General features: G+C 40.5%; 1 protein-coding gene across 2 annotated transcripts in view; it reads left to right on the forward strand.

The window, feature by feature from the left end:
* The window catches only part of TNPO3 (transportin 3), a 100060-nt gene extending 76909 nt beyond the window's left edge, over positions 1–23151 (forward strand). For both annotated transcript variants that reach the window (XM_012474063.2, XM_012474064.2), the window contains 7 exons: positions 997–1113; positions 2294–2388; positions 4558–4714; positions 7418–7585; positions 10694–10806; positions 20118–20209; positions 21959–23151. In XM_012474063.2, coding sequence (XP_012329486.2) covers positions 997–1113; positions 2294–2388; positions 4558–4714; positions 7418–7585; positions 10694–10806; positions 20118–20178 — 711 coding nt within the window. In that variant the 3' untranslated portion in view covers positions 20179–20209; positions 21959–23151. The remainder of the gene's footprint in view (positions 1–996; positions 1114–2293; positions 2389–4557; positions 4715–7417; positions 7586–10693; positions 10807–20117; positions 20210–21958) is intronic.
* Positions 23152–26624: the final 3473 nt, after the last annotated feature.

Here is a 26624-nt window from a genome sequence, read left to right on the forward strand (position 1 = left end):
GATCTATACTTTTTATTAAGTAACAGTTTAAGAAAATGTTTGGCAACCCTTGACTTAATCATTCCTTAGTAAAGCATATAATTTTAAGTTTACAACATGGAATGGATTCGTAGCTCTCATCTCATGCTCATTCCATGACATATGCCGATAGAAGAATTAGTTACTGTATCCTTTCAATCCCCACCAAGTTCATAGAGTTGAATTTATATAATAAGATCAACACATATCTATTGTGGTGGCATTTTAAATAGGTTAATGTACAATTGCTTCTTAATTCTGGGAGGATAGTGGAGTAAAAATTTTAAATCATTTAAGTGCATATTGTGGCAGGGCGTGGTGGTGCACACCTGTAGTCCCAGCTGCTTGGGAGGCTGAGGTGAGAGGATCCCTTGAGACTGGTAGGTTGAGGCCACAGACCTCACTACTGCACTCCAGCCTGGGCAACAGAGCAAAACCCTATCTCTTTAAAAAAATTATGTGCATATTGTATTAAAATATTAGAAAACATTGTTTTTTACTTAAAAGATAAAATAGATAGGTTTAGGAGCAACTCAAAATTTAAACAGTGCCTTCACTGTCTTCTCCAAGATGAAGGCATTTGATATTGTTGTTCCAATTATGGCTATATATCTTATTTAAAAATATGACCTATCTAAGGTGCAAGTGAGAGCAACCTTTACGTACTGGTTGAAATATTCTGTGCTAGGGTTTTGCAAATATTATGTGAGCTCCCTGATAACTTCCAGCTTTAAGTATTAGACAACTCGTATACAGCATTGTCTTGGGAAAATCAAAGGTTAAAGGGTTGAAAGAATAGCGAACTTGAAAACTATTGAGAAATTGAGCCCTATGTTTCATAAAATAGTGCTAACAAGCTTTACTAGGTTGCCTTAAAGAGAAGAAATCAATCAATCTCTGAATTTCTTCCTGGAGAAAGCTTCATAAGTTGGTACTTTTTGAAGGGCGAAGCATTGAACTAATTGTTTCCCTTGACAGATGGTGAATGTGTACCATGTACATCAGCATTCCTGTTTCCTGTACCTTGGCAGTATCCTTGTGGATGAGTATGGCATGGAAGAAGGCTGTCGGCAGGGACTACTAGACATGCTCCAGGTATCTTTTCCCTGGGGAGTGTAGACTCATCAGGCCTGGAGGGTCTGAGAGCCTAGCAGCATATTCTTTATCATGTCTTTAATTCCGTTGCTTCCTTATGTTTTCCCCCAGCATGTTGATTTCCTAACAACAGGGAAGTAAAAGCTTCCTAGTTGTTCTCTGAACAGGCCTGCTTGAGAGAATGAGAGACTGACCACAGGAGTGTAATGATTATTACAGATGTTACTGCCTGGTTTATGCTCTTCCAGAGATAGGGTGTTTGGAGGGGGGAGGAGGTGAGCAAGTGAATCTCTTAAGCTCAAGCATTATTGTATTTTTAACTTCTTGCCTGGAACAGCCAATTGACTAGTGTACTTAGCAGCAGGGAGGGTTTTAAAGTTAATAGCTGGCATTAGAAACGGCTCCTCAGATACTGCTTTTCCGTTCCTTCTAGTCACAGAGGGGGATTATTGAGTTGAAGTATGCTGTTTCTTTTCCCAAGACATCTTTTCATTTAATATTGATATTTCATAATTATTATGAAAACTTCCAGTCTCTTAGTGGACTAGATCATATCTAGTACCTAAATAGAATCTTTGCTTTCAAAAATTTTCTAAAACTTTGCGATGACATCTATTGAGTTTTATCAGCTAAAATCTGTACCCTCAACCCTTTCTTGAAGTCCCCTGTGGACTTCAGGCGGGCACAGTAGCTCACGCCTCTAATCCCAGCACTTTAGGAAGTTGAGATGGGCGGATCATGAGGTCAGGAGTTTGAGACCAGCCTGGCCAATATGGTGAAACCCGTCTCTACTAGAAATATAAAAATTAGCTGGGCGTGGTGGTATGCACCTGTAGTCCCAGCTACTCAGGAGGCTGAGACAGAAGAATCACTTGAACCCGGGAGGCAGAGGTTTCGGTGAGCCAGGATCATGCCACTGCACTCTAGCCTGGGCGACAGAGCAAGACTCCATCTCAGGAAAAAAAAAAAAAATTAAGGACTTCATAGGTGAAAACTGTTTATATCAACTGGGAAGGATTTATGTCTTTCTTTTCCTGATCAGATATTCTCATTACAGTCTTTTTCTTTTCCCAGCTATGCTTTTCTTTGTTCCTTTTGTACTTACTGTCATATGTGGCAAGTCTGAATGCTGTGGCATTTCTAACAAAGCATTTCTTTTAAAATCACTCTTCTGTTTTAGGCACTGTGCATCCCCACCTTTCAGCTCCTGGAACAGCAGAATGGTCTCCAGAATCACCCTGACACTGTAGATGACCTGTTCCGGCTAGCCACTAGGTAAACCCTTCTGAGGAGCACATTTCATTTTTAATTGCTCATCCCATCACTGCTTAGTCTTGCCATCTGACTCTTGTTTTATTCTTGTAAAATGAAGTCACTGGAGTAAGTAGATTAATGATTCATAACCCCAAGGTAAATTGCAAGCTAATATATATCCCCAGCCATGATGCAGAGTATTGCGGGAAGCAAGGATAAAGGAGCTGAGTTCCTGCCAGGAAGGAGGGAGCACACACAAGACAATGCAGTGTGCCTGGTAAAACACTTAATTAGATCATCTCTACAGTCCTCATAGTTTTTAACCATTTGTGCTGTTGTGATTTCATGTTTCACCTCAGCCTTCCCCTTGAGAAGCTTAGCATCCTTTAGATATAATCAGTTTCAGAATAAAGAATGTTTAGGATTTTAAGGTGCCTTAGCAGTTGTCTCATACTGTATTTCTCAGCTGTATCAACAGATTGCTTTATCAGTAGCACTGACAATATGATTGCCAAACTTCTGCTTGAATTCCTTAGTCCCTGACTAAGGAATTTTAACCAAACCTATTAGCATATAAGCATTAAAAGAAAAAGAAAAATCATTATTTTTCAAAACAAGAAAAACCCAACTGTTATATCACTTACAAATGCAAAGTAATATTTGTAAGGTTTAAATGAAGCAAGCGAGGTTCAAATGAGCCAACTGAGGCCAGTTATCGGAATAAAGCAATTTAATCGGCTCCTGGGCAAGGTTCTGCGATCCGACAGGAGGGACCGGAGAAGTCGCGCTTGACTCCTCTTGCGTGGGGTTTTATAGGGAGTGGAGGCGTTTTGATTGGTTGTGACGAAGCAGGACGTGGATGGGGGCAAGCTGCCATTGGCAGGTAGGCGGGATTTCCGGTGAGCAGGCCACCCAGAGGGAGTGGGACCTGGACGGGGCAAAATGCTATTGGGCAGGTTCTGGCGGGGCTTCTTTTAAATTTTGGCAGGGTTTTTCAACGGTTGGCTAGGTGCTGAATGCAGAGGCTAGTGTTGAGTGCAGATTTGCGTGCTGAGTGCAGAAGTGGGCATGGGAGAGTTTATCGGTGGGCTAGGTGCTGAGTGCAGAGCTACAGATTTGCGTGCTGAGTGCAGAAGTGGGCATGGAGTGGTGACGTGGTTTCTAGGCAGGGAGGCGGGTGGGCATGTCTGAGCTCCCGGCGAGGCGACCAGCCTTACAATATTGACTTGATAGTTTCATCTTACTACTGAATATCGAACACTTTTTTAGTTTTCAGATAGGTTAGAAAAACTTTTTTTAGTAGATAGAATTGTTGGATGGGCTATCAGCCTCTTTTCTTAGGGTATGTATTCCTTGGAAAACTAGTTCCTAGAAATGTTCTTTGTACAAATGATGAAACAACTTTGGAATATACTGCATCGTTTTCTTAAGAGATTCTCCCCGTATATTAAAGGAACTTAGAAACCCGATAGTAGTTTAAAACAAAAAATAAACAAGCAAAACCACTTTTAAAATCAGCAACATTTCCCAAGCTTACTTGAATACACAAGCTTTTCTTTGAAGGATTCCTGTTGACATCCTGGGGAACTGGAATTCTGTGAACTTTAGTTTGGGAAATGCCGTTGTAGCATCTTTAGGGCATTTTAACCAGGAGAGTTTCTACTTGTAAGCCCTTTTGACTGGTCTTTCTTGATTTATAAAATTTTAGTTGGAAATTGGGTGTGGTAACATGTCTTTTAATATGCTAATCTAAGATATAGTCCTTTTTTTTTTGAAGAACAACTTTAGATCACTGCAAATTTGAGTAAAAAGTTGGTCCCATATACCCCTCCCTTCTAACACACACAGCCTTTCCCTCTCTAAGCATCCCCCACCAGAGTAGTACAAACAGTGACCCTGTATTAACACATTATCATCACCCAAAGTCCACAGTTTAATTAGGGTTCACTCCTGATGTACTTTCTATGGGTTTTGACAAATGTGTAATGACATGTATCCATTGTTATAGTATCATACGGAATACTTTCCCTGCCATAAAAATCCTCTGTGTTCTGTCTGTTCATCCCTTCTTTCCTGAAACCCCCACCAGCTACTGATCTTTTTCATTGTCTTCGTCGTTTTGCCCTTCTACTCTGGCTGCTTTTATAGCCTAATCTTGTGATTTATACTTAGTTTCCCTTTCCACACCAGGTTTATTCAGCGTAGCCCTGTCACCTTGCTGAGGAGCCAAGTAGTCATCCCCATCTTACAGTGGGCCATTGCCTCTACTACCCTGGACCACCGGGATGCCAACTGTAGTGTCATGAGGTTCCTACGAGACCTCATTCATACAGGGGTAGCCAATGATGTAAGTATAAATGTGATACCATTTCTACTTAACAGCTTTTTTTTTTTGGTAGTTATTTTTTGTCTTATTTATTTATTTATTGTACTTTAAGTTCTGGGGTACATGTGCAGATCATGCAGGATTGTTACATAGGTATACACATGCCATGGTGGTTTGCTGCATCCATCTCTTTGTCATTCCTTAGGGGAAAACCAGTATTCCAATATTTCGTTACTTGGTCTGTATTGGTAGACATTTATCATAGTGGATCATTCACTAGCCAAAATATAAGACACGTGTGCTGGGTGCTTTAGGCTATATAAAGCAGTCTAAAACTGTTCCTGCTCTCAAACCATTTGGTGTCTAGTTGAAAAGATAAACAAGTTTAAAGAGTTAAATAACAACAAGAAGCCAGTATTTGGTGTTTTCATTTGTTTTTGAGACAGGGTCTTGCTCTGTCGCCTAGGCGGAGTACAGTGATGTGATCGTGTCTCACTGCAGCCTCTGCCTCTCAGGCTCAAGGGATCCTCAGCCTACTGAGTAGCTAGGACTACAGGCGTTCACCACCATGCCTGGCTAGTTTTCATATTTTTTGTAGAGATGGCGTTTCACCACGTTGCCCAGGTTGGTCTTGAAATCCTTGCCTAAAGTGATCCTCCCACTTTGGCCTCCAGTATTTGATTATCAGATGAGTGATAAAAGTCATGATTGCTATGAGATTAGACAAGGGAAAAGCTCTAGACAAAAGAGAGCTGGACTAACTTTCTGAAAAGGGAGGAATTTAAATGGAGCCATGAGACAGAGGTAGAATTTGGTTGGATTTGAGAGAGAGTCTAACTGCCTTTAAACTAGGGTCAGAGCAATTCAGAATAGTACTAAGTTTGTTAGTAGACAGCTAAGCAGTGGGACTAGTAAAGTGGCTCACAGAAATTTCGAAGGTAGGTTTGGTTAGATGTGGAGTAAAATTGTAGATAAGGGAGAACAGGGAAGAAGTATGTATTCAGTTCTGCATTCTATTCAGGCTGTTCATTTAAGAAGTTTGGTAGTAAAAGAGAAAATTACTAGAAGGGAAAGGCAATTTAAAAAAGTATTTTTCTCAAGGTATTAGAAATATATATGTGTGTGTTTAAAGACCACAAGAAGGAACAGTGCAGTGGCTTATGCCTGTAATCCCATCACTTTGGGAGGCTGAGGTGGGCAAATCACTTGAGGTCAGGAGTTAGAGACCAGCCTGGCCAACATGATGAAACCCGTCTCTACTAAAAATACAAAAATTAGCTGAGCATGGTAGCATATGCCTATAATCCCAGCTACTAGGGAGGCTGAGGCAGGAGAATTGCTTGAACCTAGGGGGCAGAGGTTTTGGTTAGCTGAGATCATGCCACTGCACTCCAGCCTAGGCAACAGAGCAAGACTCTGTCTCAAAAAAAAAAAAAATTAAAGACCACATAGAGGGCCAGGCACGGTGGCTCACGCCTGTAATCCCAGCACTTTGGGAGGCCGAGGCAGGCAGATCATGAGGTCAAGAGATCGAGACCATCCTGGCCAACATGGTCAAACCCCGTCTCTACTAAAAAAATACAAAAATTAGCTGGGCGTAGTGGCATGCACCTGTAGTCCCAGCTACTCGGGAGGCTGAGGCAGGAGAATTGCCTGAACCCCAGGAGGTGGAGGTTGCAGTGAGCCAGGATCTGCACTCCAGCCTGGCGCCTGGTGACAGAGCAAGACTCTGTCTCCAAAAAAAAAAAAAAGACCACATAAAGAAAGAAAATAAGGTTTTGGTTTTTGTTGGTTTTTTTTTTTTTTTTTGAAACGGAGTTTTGCTCTTGTTACCCAGGCTGGAGTGCAATGGCGCAATCTCGGCTCACTGCAACCTCCGCCTCCTGGATTCAGGCAATTCTCCCGCCTCAGCCTCCTGAGTAGCTGGGATTACAGGCACGCACCACCATGCCCAGCTAATTTTTTGTATTTTTAGTAGAGACGGGGTTCACCATATTGACCAGGATGGTCTTGATCTCTTGACCTCGTGATCCACCCGCCTCAGCCTCCCAAAGTGCTGGGATTACAGATGTGAGCCACCGCACCCGGCCCAAGGTTTTTTTTTTATATATAGGAAAAAATTAGATATCTGATAGACGTCTTCAATTCTTATTTCAGTTGGTTTTGTTTTGTTTTGTTGTGAGATGGGGGTCTGGCTGTGTTACCCAGACTGTAGTGGCCATTCACAGGTGAGATCCCACTACAGATCAGAATGGAATTTTGATCCACTCTGTTTCTGACTTGAGCTGTTCACCCCTCCCTCCTTAGGCTCACTTGCCAGGCCGACTTGGTTTTTAAACAAGAAAATAGGAACACAAGTTATTTTTCACATTAAAAATATTTAATTGAAAATGAGGGGAAAAAAAAGTTTTTAAATTGCTAACTTTAATTCTGAACAATGTTTTCTTTTCTGCCTTAAAATCATGAAAAATCTAAGCATTAATCTCTGTTGAAACCCATGCTCATTCCTCGATACTAATAAACTTTAATTTTCTTTCTGAAGATGAAACATTTTGTGGACTTTGTGAATCCAGCTGTTATTTTACACTCACATGCACACACATACACATACACATACTTTCTTCCCTATTAAAGATAAATTACTAGGCTAAAGCGGAAATAGTGCTTGGTCTTTGGAAAGTTGAGACTAGAATTTATCTGATGTTCCTGCTTTCCTACGTACAGCATGAAGAAGACTTTGAATTACGGAAAGAACTGATTGGACAGGTGATGAACCAGCTTGGACAGCAGCTTGTCAGCCAGCTGCTGCATACCTGCTGCTTTTGTCTCCCCCCCTATACCCTGCCAGATGTGGCTGAAGTGCTCTGGGAGATCATGCAGGTTGACAGACCGGTAAGATGTTTTCATAAGGAATTTATCTCATAGTTCCTAAACGTAATAGGCTTTGGTTCCTTAAGGCCAACCCTCATTTTGAAACTAGCCCTGTTCTGTGTCCATGGAACCAAATTTAGGCATATTGCCAAGTTAGATTAGTAGATGAAGAGGCTCACAGAAAGTCAGTAATTTATTATTGAGTTCTTTAAAGCATGTTTATATGTCACTGTCATAGGGTTTGTATTACCAGAAGTAAGTATCAAGCATTGAATTCAGTCGTGTGGCTGTCCAATGTGAAATATGTTCACTTGTGAGAGATGCCCAAATGTCAGTTATATTAGTTACGTATTATTCAAGAAGTATTTCATCCTGTCAGACTTCTTCTATAGCACTGTGTTATTTCTTGGTGATACATCTAACCAGAACATTTGGAAGCACATAATTGTAAAAGTAACCCACAATGTATACACTTGGATATATTTCCCCTTTGGATTTCTTTGAACCAGATTCTTAATCACCTAAGGATGGAATTGTTTTTTTAAAGCTATCTGATAATGCCCAAATATTTTCAGTACTAGGTCACATGACCATAACTGAGTTTATGTGTACTGTGTGAAAGTTGAGCAGAATGGTAAAGTGTAATATAATCTGAAATTATTTTTAAAATTGAATTTATAATTTTTAATATTACTATAAAAGCAGTTTAGGAAAGTACTCAATAGGACCTAAAGTGAGCTATCTTACAGAACAACAGAATATAAAATGGATAATAATAATATAGATAGTACCTATTCCTTGCTGGTTCAATACTCATGTTCCATTTCAACCTAATAGAGCAGCATATTTGGTTTTCTAAAGAGAAGTACTTTTTGAGCCTCCAGGAATCAGCAAATTTAATTCCAAAAGTCCTTGACCTGAGGGAAAAAGTCTCCATACTCTGCTTAAACTTTTTTACAAATATACTTGATTCCCAAGTAACAGAAAACTTATGTAAATCTAACTTTATAAAAACATTCTTGATTGTAAACAAATTGTTAAGTGCTAACAACAACAAACAAAAAATGAGAACAAGAAGTTTGGACAGGAACAGAAACCAGGTAGCCATGTACTCTTAGGAGTGTACTGTATGTATATCAACCGGGCACAGTGGCTTACACCTGTCTTCCCAACACTTTGGGAGACCAGGGCAGGAGGATCACTCGAGGCCAGGAGTTTGAAACCAGCCTCGGCAACATAGGGAGACCCCACCCCTACAAAAAATGAAAAATAAAAAAAAAAATTAGCTGGGTGTGGTGGCATACATCTATAGTCGCAGCTACTCAGGAGGTTGAAGCAGGAAGATTGCTTGAGCCCAGGAGTTCCAGGCTGCAGTGAGCTATAATCATACCACTGCACTCCAGTCTGAGCTGCATAGTTCCTTTTGAGACACTGTCTCAAAAAAAAAAAATGCTATATAACAACTATTATGAATCCTTAATTAAGAATTAAGGAACTGGGCTGGGTGTGGTGGCTCACACCTGTAATTCCAGCACTTTGGGAGGCTGAGGCTGGTGGATTACCTGAGGTTGGGAGTTCGAGACCAGCTGGACCAACATGGAGAAACCCCATCTCTACTAAAAATACAAAATTAGCCAGGCGTGGTAGCACATGCTTATAATCCCAGCTACTTGGGAAGCTGAGGCAGGAGAGTTGCTTGAACCTGGGAGGTGGAGGTTGCGGTGAGCCAAGATCACACCATTGCTCTAGACTGGGCAACAAGAGCAAAACTCCATCTCAAAAAAAAAAAAAGAATTAAGGAACTGTTATGTATCCATAATTAAGAAATTTTTAGTAATTCTTGAGCATTTATAATACTTTTGCCCTGGCCTATTATGGTCATAACTCAATACGATGGGAAAATTATAATATAATGTAAAAAAAAATTAGGTGTAAGAGAGTAATTTTACAGCCCAAAACTGTGACCAAAGTATACATTTCACTTAAGAAAGGGATGAAGAAATATTAGAGCTGACTCAAAGGACAACAATTAAACTGAAAATAAGAACCCAGATGAAGTCTCTAGAATTTTTATTTTAGAAAGGAAGGAAGTAAAGGGAGTAGAGCCAATTACTGTGCATATGAAAGGCATAAAGAGAATGCTCAGATATAAGTAAATTGAACAGCAGCAAGAGTAAGGTTTTTTTAACACGAAGAGCAGGTAGATACCACAAAGGAACTGAATGGATAGGACTTCATCTGAAAGAGATGACCTTAAAATCCTTATAAGTAAATTGAACAGCAGCAAGAGTAAGGTTTTTTTAACACGAAGAGCAGGTAGATACCACAAAGGAACTGAATGGATAGGACTTCATCTGAAAGAGATGACCTTAAAATCCTTAAGATTCTGGACTCATATGTATAGTTTCTGATATGGTGGCTTAAGTATACTTTTTGCCCCTGCTCTTTCAAGTATCTGAACCTTTACTTTGGATTGATTTTTGTTTAATTTTAAAAATATACTGGCCAAGTGTTTATATCTGTAGTCCCAGCACTTTGGGAGGATCTCTTGAGCCTAGGAGTTTGAGACCAGTCTGGGCAATATAGAAAGACACTCCATCTCTAAAAAAAAAAATATTGTTTCTAATTAGCCAGGCATGGTGGTGCACTTTTGTAGTCTGAGCTACCTGGGAGGCTGAGGTAGGAGGATCAGTTGAGCCTGGAAGGTCAAAGCTGCAGTCAGTGTACTGCATGCTAGCCTGGGCAACAAGAGTGAGACCCTATCTCAAAAGAATTGTGTGTGCCGTGTGTTTATGCACACACGTGCATATGTATATATGTCACATACGTTTTGACAAAAACAGAATAATAGCCTCATCCAGAAGAAACCTCACTTCTAAGGTGTAGAAGGTCCTTTTCTGAAATGATGCCTGCTGCCCCTTTGAAGGGAAGTCTAGGCATGCATGTGCAGACTGCATCAACCCAGAGGGTCTGAAGGGCTAATGAGAGCACTTTTGTTGATTACTTACTTCCAAGTGTAGGGGAGTAAATGCTACTAGGAAAATGTGTGAGGTTTTGTTGGTACCTATAGGGTGTCAGGTGAGTAAGCCATGCTTTCTTTTAAAACTCTTACCTCTCTTCCCTATACAGACTTTTTGTCGATGGTTAGAAAATTCCTTAAAAGGTTTGCCAAAGGAGACAACTGTGGGAGCCGTCACAGTGACACACAAACAACTTACAGACTTCCACAAGCAAGTCACTAGGTGAGTGACACTGGACGGTCTTATGTGCCCTTGGAAATTTACAATTTATAGTCTGTTTAACCTTGAATTGCACAAATTGACATTGGAAGCCAATCTAGCGGGAGAACATCACCATACTCTGTGTGTATGTACATATATTTTACATATGTACTAACTGGTATAAGTTATAAAAGCAGTTCAGGAAAGTAGTCAGTAGGACTCAATGTTTTTGAGATCGTACAGATTTTAATGATAAGTGGAGGCACTATTTATCCCAAAGGAAAAATGCACTGTGCAGCTCACTCCCTGTCAGGAGATCTGTGTGTATTTCCTAAGTCCTTCCGAGTTTTTATCCACATTCAAGGGTCACGAATGTAGGTACCTAAATAAGGCAAAGCATTGGTTGTAAAACATTAGAAGTGATGTAGACTACAGTGAATTGGAGAATGTTCACCATGCCTGAAGATAGTCAGATTCTAATTTCAAAGAAGTTGTGTAGTCCAAACAAAACATCTGTCTGGGATACATTAGGTCCATGAGGCACTTACAATCTCTGGATTACAGCTTAAAATGTAAAGTGGGTGTATTTTATTACTGTGAACATACGAGCATTTTTAATATAGTTACATAGTCCTCCTGATTATTGTTTATAACCATAAAAGTGTTACTTAATGTCCTTATAATGCCTGTATTAGTAGGCATTTAGACTATTTTTCAGTTTTTTAGTATTGCAGATAATGTCAAAAATAGAGCCTTTTCCTTCTTTTGAATATTTCCCTTTTAAAGTAATCACCGAAGCCAAGGTTATGAAACTTATGGTCTTAATTTTAATGACAGCAACTTACGTTGGATTTTATAGCTACGTGTTTCCTTGCCCTGATGATACTCTTTTTATATCTAGAGTCTTTAGAGTTTTGACTAAATTTTAGGCAATGGCTTATAATCATACAGTGTGGAAAGATACATAAGTCAAAGAAGGAATGTTACCACAAGGTTAGTAGTAGTGAAAAAACTGGAAATATTCTAATTGCCCACCAATAAAGAAAAGTTAAATAATTAACAATATGCTTATACTAGTAAATAGTCCCAAAGATGAACAAGGAAGAAGAAATATGTGATAATACAGAAAAATATACAGGATAAATTGTAAAGGTGAAAATAATAGTATCTTATAACCTAACTTGAACTTTTAAAATAATTTTTAAAATTTCTAATTGTGATAAAAAATACGCATAATGAAATTTACAGTATTAACCATTTTTATAAATGCACAGTTCAGTATATATTCATGTTGTTGTATAACCAATCTCAAGCTGAAACTATACCCATTAAGCAACAATTCTCCCATCTCCCTATCTCCTGGCAATTACCTTCCTCCTTACTGTTTGAGTCTAACTACTCTAGATACCTCATATTAGTGAGATCATACAGATTTGTCTTTTTGTGACTAGTTTACCTCACTTAGCATAATGTCCTCAGAGTTTATCTGTGTTGTAATGTGTGCCAGAATTTCCTTCCGTTTTAAAGCTAAATATTATTCCATTATATGTACATACCACATTTTATTTATCCTTTCATCTGTTGATGGCCATTTGGGTTGCTTCTACCTCTTAGCTGTTGTAAGCCTGCTGTAAACACAGGTATACGCATACCTCTTTCAGCTCCTGCTTTCAATTCTTTTGGATACCCAGAGGTGGAATTGCTGGATCATATTTAATCTTTAATTTTTTGAAGAACCACCACACTGTTTCCCATAGCAGCTGCACCAGTTTACGTTCCCATTAGCAGTGCACAAAGTTCCAGTTTCTTCACTCCTCGCCAACATTTGTTATTTCCTGGATTTTTGAGAGTAGCCATCTTAGCATTTCACACCAAGTATGAAGTGATAACCTCAATGCAGTTTTGATTTGCAGTTCTCTAATGATTAGTGAAGTTGAGCATTTTTTCATATGCATATTGGCCATTTGTCTATCCTCTTGGAGAAACATCTATTCAAGTGCTTTGCCCATTTAAAAATTGGGTTTCTTTTGTTGTTGAGTTGCAGGAGTTCCTTTTATATTTGGGATATTAATTTCTTATCAGGTACATGATTTGCAGATACTTTCTTCCATTCTTTGGGTTGCCTTTTCATTCTGTTGATTGTGTCTCTTGATGCATATAAGTTTTTAATTTTCATGTAGCCTAGTTTATCTGTTTTTTGCTTTTGTTGTCTGTTTGGTGTCATATCTAGGAAGTCATTGCAGATTTAATGTCATAAACTTTTCCCTCTAGGTTTTCTTGTAAGAGTTTTACAGTTTTAGGTCTTATGTCAGGTCTTTGATCCATTTTGAGTTAATTTTTGTATATGATGTTAGGTAAGAGTCCAGCCTCTTTCTTTTGCATGTGGATATCCAGTTTTCCCAGCACCATTTGTTGAAAACACTGTCCTTTCTGCACTGAATGGTCTTGGCATCTGTGTTGAAAATCATTTGACCATATACAGGATAATTTATTAATAGGCTCTCTGTTCTTTTCCGTTGGTCTATGATGTATTTCTTTATGTCAATACCATGCTGTTTTGATTACTGTGGTTTTGTAGTAAGTTTTAGAATCAGGAATTTGAGGCCTGTAATGTTCTTTTTAAAGATTATTTTGGCCACTTGGGGATCCTTGAAATTCCCTATGAATTTTAGGGTAGATTTTTCTGTACAAGAGGTTGGTTGTTGGGATTTTGATGGGGATTGTATTGAATCTACAGATTGCTTTGAGTAGTATTGAAATTGTAAGAATATTAAATCTCCAAATCGACAAATACAGTATATTGTTCCATTTATTGGTGTCTTTAATTTTTTCAGCTATATTTTGTAGTTTTCAGTGTGTACGTTTTTCACCTCCTTGGTTCAATGTTTTCATAAGTATTTTTTATGCTATTTTAAATGAACCAACTTACACTTTAAAGATCTGTTTATTGTAAATTATGCACACACAGAGGCTACTTTATGCACAGTAAGCTTTTGGAAAGATATGTAAGTGAGGCTAGGAGGGGAAGGAGGCTTTTACTTTTCATAACTTTCTGTACTATGTGCACTTTTTTATGACTATAAATTATACTTTTATGGGTAAAATCAGACTTAGAAGGGAAAGAAAATAAACTTTAAGCAGTGGTATAAGAGCTAGTTGTTTTTTCTCAGAATTGATTTCTTAATGTCACTTTCCAAAACAGTTTACTTTCTCATCTTCTGGAATGTCTCCAACAATTTTGTTAATGTTAAAATCCCAAACTGTGGAATGCTATTATTTTATGGTTTACTAAGTGGCTTAAGTAGTAAGCCCAGTATGCCCCAGAAGTAACTTACTTTTAGCCATAGATCAAGTGACATGTATGACTGAAAAATAGCATGTGACCACCTTCAGGACACATTTTGCCGGAAGTGGGGATTTCCCCTCCACTGGGTAGGCATATATTGATTGGGGTGACCTTAAAGAGTTATTTGATTGCTTTTACTATGAATCTTCTCAGTAGAAGTAGTATTCTATCTACAAGCTATCTCAGGGGAAAGAAGTATAGTAGTTGCTTCTCTCTGCCTCTGTTTTGCATTATTCCATTTAGTGCTGGTTACAGTATAAGGGCAGGATCATATTGGCTCTAATTTTCCTAGAGCAAATGAGAGCCTAGGGGAAACCCTCCAAAGATGGGGTTTGGAGTCAAGTATGTTGGTTTGAATCTTGCCACACACCCTATTAACTTTGAACTTCAGTTTATTTATCAAGTGAAGTGGGGTTAGTATTATCAGTTTCATAAGATTATTATGAGATACCAAATGGAAATCTGAAGGCCTTGCACATAGTATGTGATCAGTGAATGTTAACTCCTTTCTCCTTGGAGGAGAAACTGCTAGAATGTCATTATGTACTTGCAAAACTAGCTGGGGCACGTCATTCCTGCCGACTCTTAAGACAGCCACCCACACGTTCTGGAATCCCACACATTCTACAATAAGTCTCCGTCAACCCCTCATTCCCTCAGTAGGACTAATAAAAGACAGATAATATATTATGGTAAGCCTGAAATCAAGGTCATAGATATCCTTTCCTAATTTAAGATAAATCTTGGGGCAAGGAAAAGAGACCTAAGTAAAGCAGTGCTGTGAAAAAAAAAAAAAAATCTGTGATCTTTGCCCTGTGATATGGGAAAATAAGGTGCACCACCAATATGACCTACTTGATCTTTCATTGCTAAACAAGTTTTGCAGCTCTTCCTATAGCAGGTTGTAACATGGTGGTGGGAAATGAACAGAAGTAATAGCTAATGTTGAGGTATTAGAAAAGGACTTGAGATTGCTCATCTCCTCTTAGTAATTCTCTTCCTCTAGAATGCCTGTAGCCCTTGAACTTTCTGTCCCATGCATGATTCAGTCTCCCTTTTGATTTTAAGGTCCTGTAACACCTGCCTCAACATGCCACTTTGTTTGCCATTTTGGCAGAGAGGGTGAACTGGTTCAGTTTCATTTCAGCGAGTCCAGGCCTGCTTTTCACATGGGACTGGTAATTAATTCCCTAGCTTTTTTAGTTGGTCAACTTGAAGAAAGCTGGGACTTCCATTCTAAAATAACATTCTTGCTTTCCAAATTCCAATGAGCCCCTCATTAACTAAGACTAATTGGGACTAACAGAAACTCTGCCATCATTTCCATTTCTCTGTCTTGGTGTTTATTCTGTGACTACTTATCACTTGCCCAGGGATCTTCAAAGCCAAAAGATGTTGAACATGGGAAGCACTGAGACTGGAATTAGAGGCCAGTAAGGGGTTGAATCCCTAGTCAAGTCATCAGTCTCATTATTTTCTGTTACCTACGAGGTCATCAGATCAAAAGGATCTCATTTCTCAGCACTCCCCTAGTAATCTTATGGGGCTTGAGAAATAGCGACCTTAAAAGCTTTCAGAAATATGGTGGAAGGATAGGAATTTGGGGGCTAGAAGCCAGAAAATAGAATCTAAAAAATACTGGCAGTTGAAAAATAAATAAAAAGCTAAGAAATATCAAATGTCAGAAGGACTGAAACAGAAAATACAGTCATGTGTCACTTAGTGATGGCGATATGTTCTGAGAAATGTGTCATTAGGTGATTTCGTTGTTGTGCAAACATCATAGACTATACTTCTACAAACCTAGATGGTATGGCCTACCACACACCTAGTCTATATAGTGTAGCCTATTGCTCCTAGGCTACAAACCTGTATAGCAGGTTACTGTACTGAATACTGTAGACAGTTGTAACACAATGGTAGGAATTTGTGTATCCAGACATATCTAAACATAGAAAAGGTACAGTAAAAATACAATATAAAAGAGGGAAAAAAAAAAAAAAAGGTATACCTGTATGAGGGCACTTACCATGAATGGAGCTTGCAGGACTAGAAGTTGCTCTAGGTGAGTCAGTGAGTAAGTGGTGAGTAAATAGTGGGCCTAGGGCATTACCGTACACTACTGTAGAGTTTTTATAGATATAGTATACTTAGGCTACACTAAATTTATTAAGAAATATTTTTTCATCAATAATAAATTAGCCCTTGTCCAGGTGCAGTGGTTCACGCCTGTAGTTCCAGCACTTTGGGAGGCCAAGGCGGGCAGATCACTTGTGGTCAGGAGTTTGAGACCAGCCTGGCCAACATGGTGAAACCCCATCTCTACTAAAAATTTAAAAAATTCACCACGTGTGGTGATACGCACCTGTAATCCCAGCTACTCGGGATGCTGAGGCAGGAGAATCGCTTGAACCCAGGAGGCAGAGGTTGCAATGAGCTGAGATCATGCCACTGCACTCCAGGCTGGGCAAAAGAGTGAGATTCTATCTCAAAATAATAATAATAATAAATTAACCCTTGCTTACTGTAACTTTTTTACTTTATAAACTAAATTTTTTAAAAAATCGTGGACTCTTTTGTAATAACACCTAACTTAAAACACAAATTGTACAGCTCATAAAAATTTTTTTCTTTATATATTCATAAGCTTTTTTCTATCATTAAAATTACCTTTTTTTTTTTTGCTTGCTATTAAACTTTTTAGTTAAAAGCTAAGACACAAACACATATTAGCCTAGACCTACACAGGGTCAGGATCATCCATATCACCATCCTCCGCCTCCACATTTTGTCCCACTTAGAAGGTCTTCAGGGGCAGTAACACAGAGGGAGCTGTCATCTCCTTAGGATAACAGTGTCTTCTGGAATCCCTCCTGAAGGATCTACCTGAGGCCGTTTTACAGTTAACTTCCTTTTTCGTGTAATAGAAGGAATACACTCTAAATTAATGATAAAAAGTATAGTATAGTAAATACATAAACAAACCAGTAATATAGTTGTTTATTATCAAGTAATGTGTACTGTAGATAATTGTATATGTTGTCCTTTTATATGACTGGCAGTGTAGTAGGTTTGTTTGTACCAGCATCACCACAAACATGTGAGTAATGCAGCATGCAAGTTTTCAGCCCCATTATACTCATAGGACCACTGCGTATATGCAGTCCATCGTTGACCAGAACATTATTGTGCAGCACGTGACTGTAGTTCTAACATTCAAGGAGCTTTTTATTTATTTATTTTTTGTAGACAGAGTCTTGCTCCATCGCCCAGGCTGGAGTACAGTGGTGCAATCTCAGCTCACTGCAACCTCTGCCTCCCAGGTTCAAGTGAGTCTCCAACCTCAGCCTCCCAAGTAGCTGGAATCGCAGGCGCCTACCACCATGCCCGGCTAATTTTTGAATTTTTAGTACAGATGGGGTTTCACCATGTTGTCCAGGCTGGTCTCAAACTCCTGACCTCAGGTGATCTGCCCACCTCGGCCTCCCAAAGTGCTGGGATTACAGGCGTGAACCACTGCACCTGGCCTCAAGGAGCTTTTTGATCCATTTCTTTGGGCTTTCCACCAAGGACACTTCAATTAAACATTTGGCTGAAGTGTTTGACACCAAAGCAGTTCCCCATAGGATTGGGGCAGAAGCCGAGTTGACAGTGTGGCCTGTCCCTCCTTTCACCCTATCTCACTGCAGTTCTCCCATGCTTGCATTTTGGTTTCAATACTTTTTCTCATGTGCCACAAAGGAAGCTGTGGAGTTACCATTTCTCTTCCAAAGTCTCGGCCAGGCACAGTGGCTCCACGCCCATAATCCCAGCACTTTTGGAGGCCGAGGCAGGATGATAGTTTGAACCCAGGAGTTCGAGACCAGTCTGGGCAAAACAGTGAGACCCTGTTTCTGTCTTTTTTGATAACAAAACAAAAATCTCTTGAAGAAGGGTAAAATTTAAAACATGTAAGATATTAGGGTAGCAAAAAAAGTCTCAGTCTTCAGCACTGTCCTAAGTTTCAGGATTTTCTGTTACCCTAGTCCCTTGTAATAACATACCACATAGCAACTTCTCTTGGGTTACAGATCTTCCTCCTTCCTGTCGTTGGGAGCATGAGTGATATGGGCTGATATACCCTGGGTGCCTCCTTAACAGTCAATATTGATTTGGAAATTAAATGAGAAATGTAACACTTTAATAGAAGTTTATTAAATCCACAGAGGTAATGGCGATTCCAATAAAGCCAAAAGACCTTTACTGTTCTCATTTTTTTTTTCTTTTTTTGAGACAGAGTCTCACTGTGTTGCCCAGCCTGGAGTGCAGTAGCACAATCACGGCTCATCGCAACCTCAGCCTCCCTGGCTCAGGTGATCCTCCTGCCTTAGGCTTTCAAGTGGCTGGGACCACAGGTGTGTGCCACCACACACAGCTACTTTTAAAATTATTTGTAGAGACGGAGTCTCCCTGTGTTGCCCCAAAGTGTTGGGTTTACAAGCATGAGCCACTATGCCTGGCCAACTGCCTCATTTTCATTACATTTTTAGGATGGAGAGAGACTAGAAGAAAGTTTCCAGAATGTTCTGTTGAATCAAGTCATGGGGTCTAAGTCAAGGTTCTTAATGATGTTTCAGAACTTAAAATAGGTGGGGAAATCTGGATGTAGGAATCTAAGTGGATAGCTCTATTTTCACCTTTTCTGTTGGATCACTTAGAGCAGTTCGCTCTCCTGGTGTTTAACCATTATGACGTGGAAAGTGCGTTTTCATCTACATTGATTCCTAGGCTGTAGGCACTGCTGAGTTTGCTGAGCCGGGGAGAGGGCCACTGAAAGGCAAGCATATTAAGAAGTGCTTCCTGGCCAGGCGTGGTGGCTTATGCCTGTAGACCCAGCACTTTGGGAGGCTGAGGCAGGCGGATCACGAGGTCAGGAGTTTGAGACCAGCCTGGCCAACGTGGCAAAACCCCATCTCTACTAAAAATACAAAAAATTAGCTGGGTGTGGTGGCAGCTGCCTGTAATCCCAACTACTCTGGAGGCTGAGGCAGGAGAATCACTTGAACCTGGGAGGTGGAGGTTGCAGTGAGCTGAGATCGAGCCATTGCACTGGGCAACAAGAGCAAGACTCCATCTCAAAAAGAAAAAGAAAAAGTGCTTCCTTTTCCACTGCTTTAGCTTAGCCTCATGTTCATTTAGCAGATACAGTAGAGAACAGAGACAGTAGAGAACAGAGACAATAGAGAACAGAGACAGTAGAGAACAGATACAATAAAATGAGGCTGGCATCTACTGGTATCTTGGTGACAGTTTTGGACAACGGGAGGTGGGGGGCTTTTGAAAAAACAGGGTCAGATGAATATTGGGCTATTTATATCACGTAGGCATCTCCTGCTTCCTCGGTCTTCCTTTCTACATGCTTTAACCCTTTCCTCTCTCCCTCCTCCTCCCACAGGAGGAAATCCTGCGCAGCCTGTTAAACTAGAAAATCAATGACTGATGGAGACTTAGTTGCTAGACTGGCCTTTGTAAACAAAATCTATCTTTGGAAGAGAATGAGGAAACTTATGAGAGCCTTAGCAACCAAGTGTTATTGTAGCAGCCTACTTTATTGAATACTATTTTGTTCACTGCTTTACTATCATAAGCACTTGGTATATGGACGATTTTAATCCTGTAAACAACGTTATGAAGTAGATAATAGATGAGGAAACCAAGACAAAGATCGGCAGCTTGTTTAAGGGCACAGTGAAGCCAGGATTCAAACTTGCACAGTTTTTGTCCACAGTCCACTCTTTGAAGACCATCAACCTTATAACTGTTCTCATATATAATAATTTTTGCCCTGAATTGCAGAAAGACCTGAAGCCAGGGTTGGTCAGGAGATGATGGAGAGAGCTCCTAGCAGAGATGGGATGTTTCTCAGTGTGACCCAATGTTGTGGTTGTTTTTCAGCATATTCTATCTTTCTTCTCAGTCAAGAACCAACCTACCTTTTCTTTTCTAGTGCTGAGGAATGTAAGCAAGTTTGCTGGGCCTTGCGAGACTTCACCAGGTTGTTTCGATAGCTCATACTCCTGCACTGTGCCTGTCACCCAGGTGAGTGATACATAGTTCCCAGCTTTTCTACGGGTGTCAGGGGTGCCTGGGAATGTGGATAGATTTTAATGCCTGTCATGGGACTGGTAGCGAGAGTCAGGGAAGGACTCAACAATTTAACTGTGGTGAACAGCTGGAATATACAGGGCCCTGATTTTCTTGGGCCAGGGCAGCCAGATAATTGTCAGTGTCTTTGTAGGACCATTTGCACCTCCATAAGAAAGTGTTGCAAAGTGCATTGAAAAATTTTCTTCCCCTTTCCTGTTACAGACACTTCTAAGATGGTAAGTGTACATGGCAACAAACAAATAAGTATTTTTAACCTGGCTACTTTGGCGAAAACAACCTCAAGTTAACCATTATATGGGGTGCCAGTCTCGATGATCTGAATGCTAAAGTGCCAGGTTTTGACCAGGGCAGGAGGTGCGAGTTGAATATCCTTTATCCGAAATGCTTGGGACCAGCATTTTCAGAAGTGTTTTTCGGATTTTGAATATTCTGGAATTTTGGAATATTTGCAGGATGCACACCAGTTGGGGATTCCTAATCCAAAAATTCAAAATCCAAAATGCTTCAGTGTGTATTCAAAAAGTTTCAGCTGTTGAAGCATTTTGGCCATTCAGGTTAGGGATGCTTGGCCCTTACAGGAAAGGAGGAGCATCTTTGGCTCCTAATCAGCACTTTTCTCCACATGCTTTCTGTCTCCTGATTCTAAAGCAAAGCACCAAGCTTAGCTAAAAGGAGTGGATAGTAGAATTTGGGTGCCAGTTTCTTGACAGAGAGAAGAAAGGCAACTCTCCTCTAAGCCCGGCTTTTGATGTCTCAAGTAGAATTTCTTCTCCCAGGAGGCAATTCTGGATGCACTCACTGGTAGTTTCTGTGATAAATGCATTTGTAGGTAAAGGTGATGTTCAGCAGTGCCTTGCCACACCCAAAATCATTTCTTAACTTCAATTGTTTTAATGAGTAATAATATCATTTGGGATCACCAGGTTTTGCATGGTGTCTGGGTTAGCTGACATTGATACACCTCATAAGGTTGCTTATGGACATCTGTAGGTGTCCGTGGTTAACTTTTATTGTGCCCTTACTGTGTGTCAGGGCACCATTTTAAGTGCTTTATATGTATTAACCAGGATAAGCCTTATCTGCTTTTCTGGGTTTGTTACTATTTTTCCCATTTTACAAAAGACGAAATTGACATTTAACGATTTGCCTGTTATCACAGGCAAATGGTATTGGTGGAGCCAGAATTCACATGTAGATATTCTGGTACCAGAGTTCTCACTTTGAACCACTCCACTTAACACAGTATCCTTTTGGTAGCATCCCAACTGGTGTTTTGTTTTGTTGTTTTTAACTGTTGTTAGTAGGCAGAGCCTTCTTTCAAAATAAAATCGACATGAAGCCTGTGGAGTTTACAGCAGACTGAAGTGGAGCTTCCTTGGCTGCTTTGCAATGGGAAGTCTGGGCCTGCTGGCTCTTTTCCCTCCCTGACACGTCATCCCTTGTTTCCACAGCACACTCAGCATTGGAAGTGCACTGCATATGGTGTCTCATTAAAGCAGAAGCTCCCTTGAACCCACAAGTTAAAACTTCATATGTTTATTTTGGCTTTTTTTCTGAGTTCTTATGGTAAAGTTCAGAATGAGGTACCTGAGGAAATACAGAAAACTCTGCCTTAAGGTTGATTTTACTAAATGCTCTGTTTTTTGGTGTGGTTATTGACTGTCTTATCTCTTTTGCCAGGAATGTCTTTTTAAATTAGAAGACAGGAAGAAAACAAAAACCAGACTGTGTCCCACAATCAGAAACCTCCATTGTGGCAGAGGGGCCTTCACCGCCACCAGGGTGTCCCTCCAGACAGGGAGAGACTCCAGCCTTCCGAGGCCATCCTGAGGAGTTCCTGTTTGGGGGTGTGAGGGAAAATCAGCACGGTTTTAAAAAAGATGGCTATGGCCTGCCCGGCGTAGTGGGAGGGGAGCTGGTTTACTGGTGAACTTTCTAAAAGGAAAAGTAATTTTAAGAAAAGAAAAAAAAAAAGGAAAACTAAAGAGAAACCAGAACTGAAACATTCACCTGGTAGCAAATGACACATGCACACACACACATACATGCACAAGTGCCAGTGCGCACGTGCACAAGGAAAAACAAAAGACAAGCTTTCTGTAAAACAAAAGACAAGCTTTCTGTGAAACAAAATATTTACTTAGGGAGAATGTGGGGATTCAAATGAATTAATTAGCTGCAATTGGAAGAAGAAGGTCAGGTCCTTTGTTCAGGTGTTCTATGGTTTTATCCTCTTTCCTCTCCTACCCTTCCTTCTCTTTCTCTCTTCCCTCCTTTTAATGCAAGTGAGTAGAAATTTCTGCCTTCCCTAGGTGTTTCTTCCCACCTTTAGAATTGTTTAGACAAGGGAGAGTAAGCAAGGAGCCTGTTCTGCTTTCTATCGTGGTCACATAAGTGATGCTCAGGACCTGCCAGGGTTAGAATTTATGGATATCTGAACCCTGACCCCATTCATTCTCTGTCCATTTCTAGTCCACATCAGGTTGTCCACCTTTCAAGAGCCAAAATTGGGGTAGGGTGGGGGGCAGGATATAAATGTATAAATTTTTGTTTTTTAAGGTTTTTTTCTTAGCAAATTATTCACCCACAGACATGAGAGAAAAAAAGAGGGAGGGTGTGTGGAGAAAAAAAATGTTTACAGGGCTAACAAGGGATGATGTATTGTTTAGTATTTTACTAAAAAGTGTGGAAATTACTTGATTTCAAGGGGAGGGTGAGGCCGAAGAGGGAAGCCCGAGACAGATCTTAATGTTTCAAAGGAGTGCAGCCCTGCACAGCCATCAGATATGAGGGCACTGTTCTGTCTGGTGTTGTAGCCATCTCAAGAACAAATCAACAGCAACAAAAGAAAAGAATAAATTTTTAAAATTTAACTAGTGTTTGTTTTTACTTTCATTCACTGCCTTGTAGCTCTGAAGTGGTACAGCTAGACTAGCTAAGGAAGCAGCCTTTGTTACCTGATAGACATCTGGGGATGGAGTTGAAAGAGCAGGCCCTGCCCTGGTGCCACAGACCCTTCATACTTCAGGGAAGTGGCTCATTCTGCATCTTTTATTCTCCTAATTCACACCAAAAGTCATCACGCTTACATTTTACCCTTTCATGTAACTTCAGTGGGAAAGAGAGTTGGGTTACTGTATCATGTTAAACAGAAATGTGGTATGGTTTTCCTACTGTGGCCACCCAAGTAGACTGTTTACTGACCTACAGATTTACTGGTTTTAAAAAAAAATTTGTTTTTGAAGTGTCATTAACATGATCTGCTGTGTTTAAGGTATGCACTTTGATAAGCTTTGATAAACACCCATGAAACCATTATCACAATCAGGGTAGTGAACATTTTATTGCCAAAAGTTTTCTTGAACCCCTCTTTGAACCTTTCCCAGTGGTTACTTGGGAATGGGGATGGATGGGAAGAGGCAGGAAGTAATCCCTCCCTCCTACCTCTTCCCATCCATCCCCATTCCCAAGTAACCTCTGGTTTGCTTTCTGTCACTAGATTAGTTTACATTTTCCTGAGTTTTTAATAAATGGAATCATAGTCTGTTATGGCAACTGGGCTTTGAGCTAATAACTGCAGAGCTGTATTCTAATGTGATACGTGTTGTTGATACTGACACTTCTCTGCCTTTTCTTTGCCTGTCACTGTAACTTTTTCACTCCTAGGCATAAATCCTTAAGCTATGGTAGGAATCAGTTGGTGAAACAAATCTTCCAGCATAACATCAGTGGTACACAGGGTTTTAATCTCTAAAGAGGCAATATTAGAAGGAGAGAAAAAACTTGAGTGTTAAGAGTGATACCAGATTCCAAGGATCAGCACATTACCCCAGCCATCCCTCTAATGTTCTGGCTAAATAATAAAACCTTTAAGTTTTATCCAACCCTAGGTCCTTGAAATAACCAGTTGATTTTGCTGTGTTTAAGGAATTTGGCTTTCTTCACAGGCAGTTGTGTGGGGAACTGAAAAAAGAAACATGTGGAAGACATTACAACCCTCCCCAGCCACTGAAAAACAGCATGTGGAATGCATATCTAAAGCTAGAGCTTTGTAAGCAGCCCTGTGTCATTAATGGTGTCAGAACCTCACTGCTTACATAAGCTTTATGGATTATTTGAAAGGACTGCTCTGAATCTTTTGACATAGCAAGGATGCCCATCTGGATTTTAATTTTAAAAATAACTGTTCAGGATCAGATCCCTTAATGGAAATGCTGTGTTTCTGCATGGCATTGTCTAGTAGAAATAGAATGAGTGTCTCCCATCCATGTGGGCAGGTGAGCTAACTGCCTAACTCATCTCCCCACAGAATTGTCTGTTTGGTGATAGGATTAGCCATGAAATGTTTATGATGATGTGGAGCACAGGTCGTCCATTGGGGCTATTTCCAGCGAGACTCTATGAAAACACAGTAACTTGCAATCCTTATGTATCTGTTTGAAGAGAGTTGTTATAAAGAATAATAACTGAGAATGCATGCCTAAGACATAAAGGAACTTGTGCTTTTGAATGGCATGAACATTCGTGAATTTATGTAAATGTCTACTTTGTGTGGCCCTGGTTTAAGTGTATCATAAGATAAAAGCCAAAACCAAGAGACCTTAAAAATTCAAGATGTTGCAACAACAAGCGCCTGATTTTTTGGGACAAATTACCAGCAAATGAGAACATTGCCTTCCAAGAATGCTCCTTCAGCAAAAATGGGAAAAGCCATTAATATCTTCTACTCTACAAAGACTGAAAAGGGTTGTTTTGTTTTTTTGAGACAGAGTCTTGCGCTGTCACCCAGGCCAGCGTGCAGTGGCACGATCTCGGCTCACTGCAACCTCCACCTCCTGGGATCAAGAAATTCTTCTTCCTCAACCTCCTGAATAGCTGGGATTACAGGTGCCAACCACCATGCCTGGCTAATTTTTGTATTTTTAGTAGACATGGGGTTTTACCATGTTGGCCAGGCAGGTCTCCAACTCCTGACCTTGTGATCCGCCTGCCTCGGCCTCCCAAAGTGCTGGGACTACAGGCGCGAGCCACTGAAAAGTACCTGGCCAGGGTACTTTTGCTCAAGGAAAAGCTGAATAATAGGAAGGAGTCCTAAAAGGGTACATTTAGTTGGTTATAAGGTTGAACTTGGGGACGAGGAACTTGAAAAGCGAGAGAAACTGCTGGGGGCTAAAGGGATGTGTTCATCCCCAGGGCTGTGGGCATCAAGATCCTGTGGATTCCAACAAGCCCCAGCACAGACCCCCAGAGCAGCCAAAAGCTACTACCAAGGGGAGCCCTAGCCTGGCTAGGGAGCAGTGAATTATACCACACACTGGCCTGCCTTTACCTCTGGCATTTGTTACATCTGTCACTTCTGGATAATGTTCATCCACAACTGGCTACTACAGCACAGAAATCTGTAAGTGACAGCCAGGTTTTTTATTGTTGTTTTCATGTTTTATTTTTAAGAAACCAATAGATGGAAATGCAGGGAAGATTGTTGGCAGTGACTCAACTGCTAGCCGTATTGGGGAAATCAGGCCACCAGTGGTCACGTGGGGCACCTGGCCCTTCCAAGCCTTCACAGTTCATCTACACTTGGTCTCCCTGCTCCACCATTCATCAAGGGTTGCAAACTCAAACGCCCTTAGGGACACGGAGAGCAGTGAAAGGAAGCAGGCCGGGAGAAGACCCTAATGAACTGGGAGAACATTCCCCACCCAGAGTTCCGGCTGATTATTGCCTTTGAGGACCGTATGACAATGTTTTCATATTTGCCACTTTTTTGAGAGAAGCTGGAAACCAGGTATGTGACATCTCCCATCTCCTAATCTCAAAACATTGACAATTTCAGGAGGGAATAGAACTGCACAGGCCTGTCAGGAAAAAAGGTGGTGACCTTTGTAAATGATTGAAAACTAAGACTAAAGACAAAAGGAGCTGTACACAACCACTGTACTCTAGTTGGTAAAGTTTAAGAGGATGCAGGTGAACAGTTCTGAAACCACTGTACATTGTACACATAGAATAGGGAGGATGAAGAGTAGTTTCATGATAGAGGAACCTATCACTACCTCAGTCAGACGATCAAGGTCAAAAACAGTGATAAATCAGGTTAGTTGCATGCACACTTGATACTATGTAGTGGAAATGATGCTTCACCTCGGTGGTCTTTGATACAAAAACCATGAAAAACAGGCAGGGCACGGTGGCTCAGGCCTGTAGTCTCACCTTTTTGGGAGGCCACGATGGGAGGATCACTTGAGACCAGGAGTTTGAGACCAGCCTGGGCAATTTCGAGACCAGGTCTGTAAAAGAGCCAAGTGTGTTGTGCACCTGTAGTCCCAGCTATGTGAGGGGATCC

Source organism: Aotus nancymaae, unplaced genomic scaffold (assembly GCF_030222135.1).
Source record: "Aotus nancymaae isolate 86718 unplaced genomic scaffold, 86718_ANA_hifiasm-v0.15.2.pri h1tg000002l, whole genome shotgun sequence".
Taxonomy (NCBI): domain Eukaryota; kingdom Metazoa; phylum Chordata; class Mammalia; order Primates; family Aotidae; genus Aotus; species Aotus nancymaae.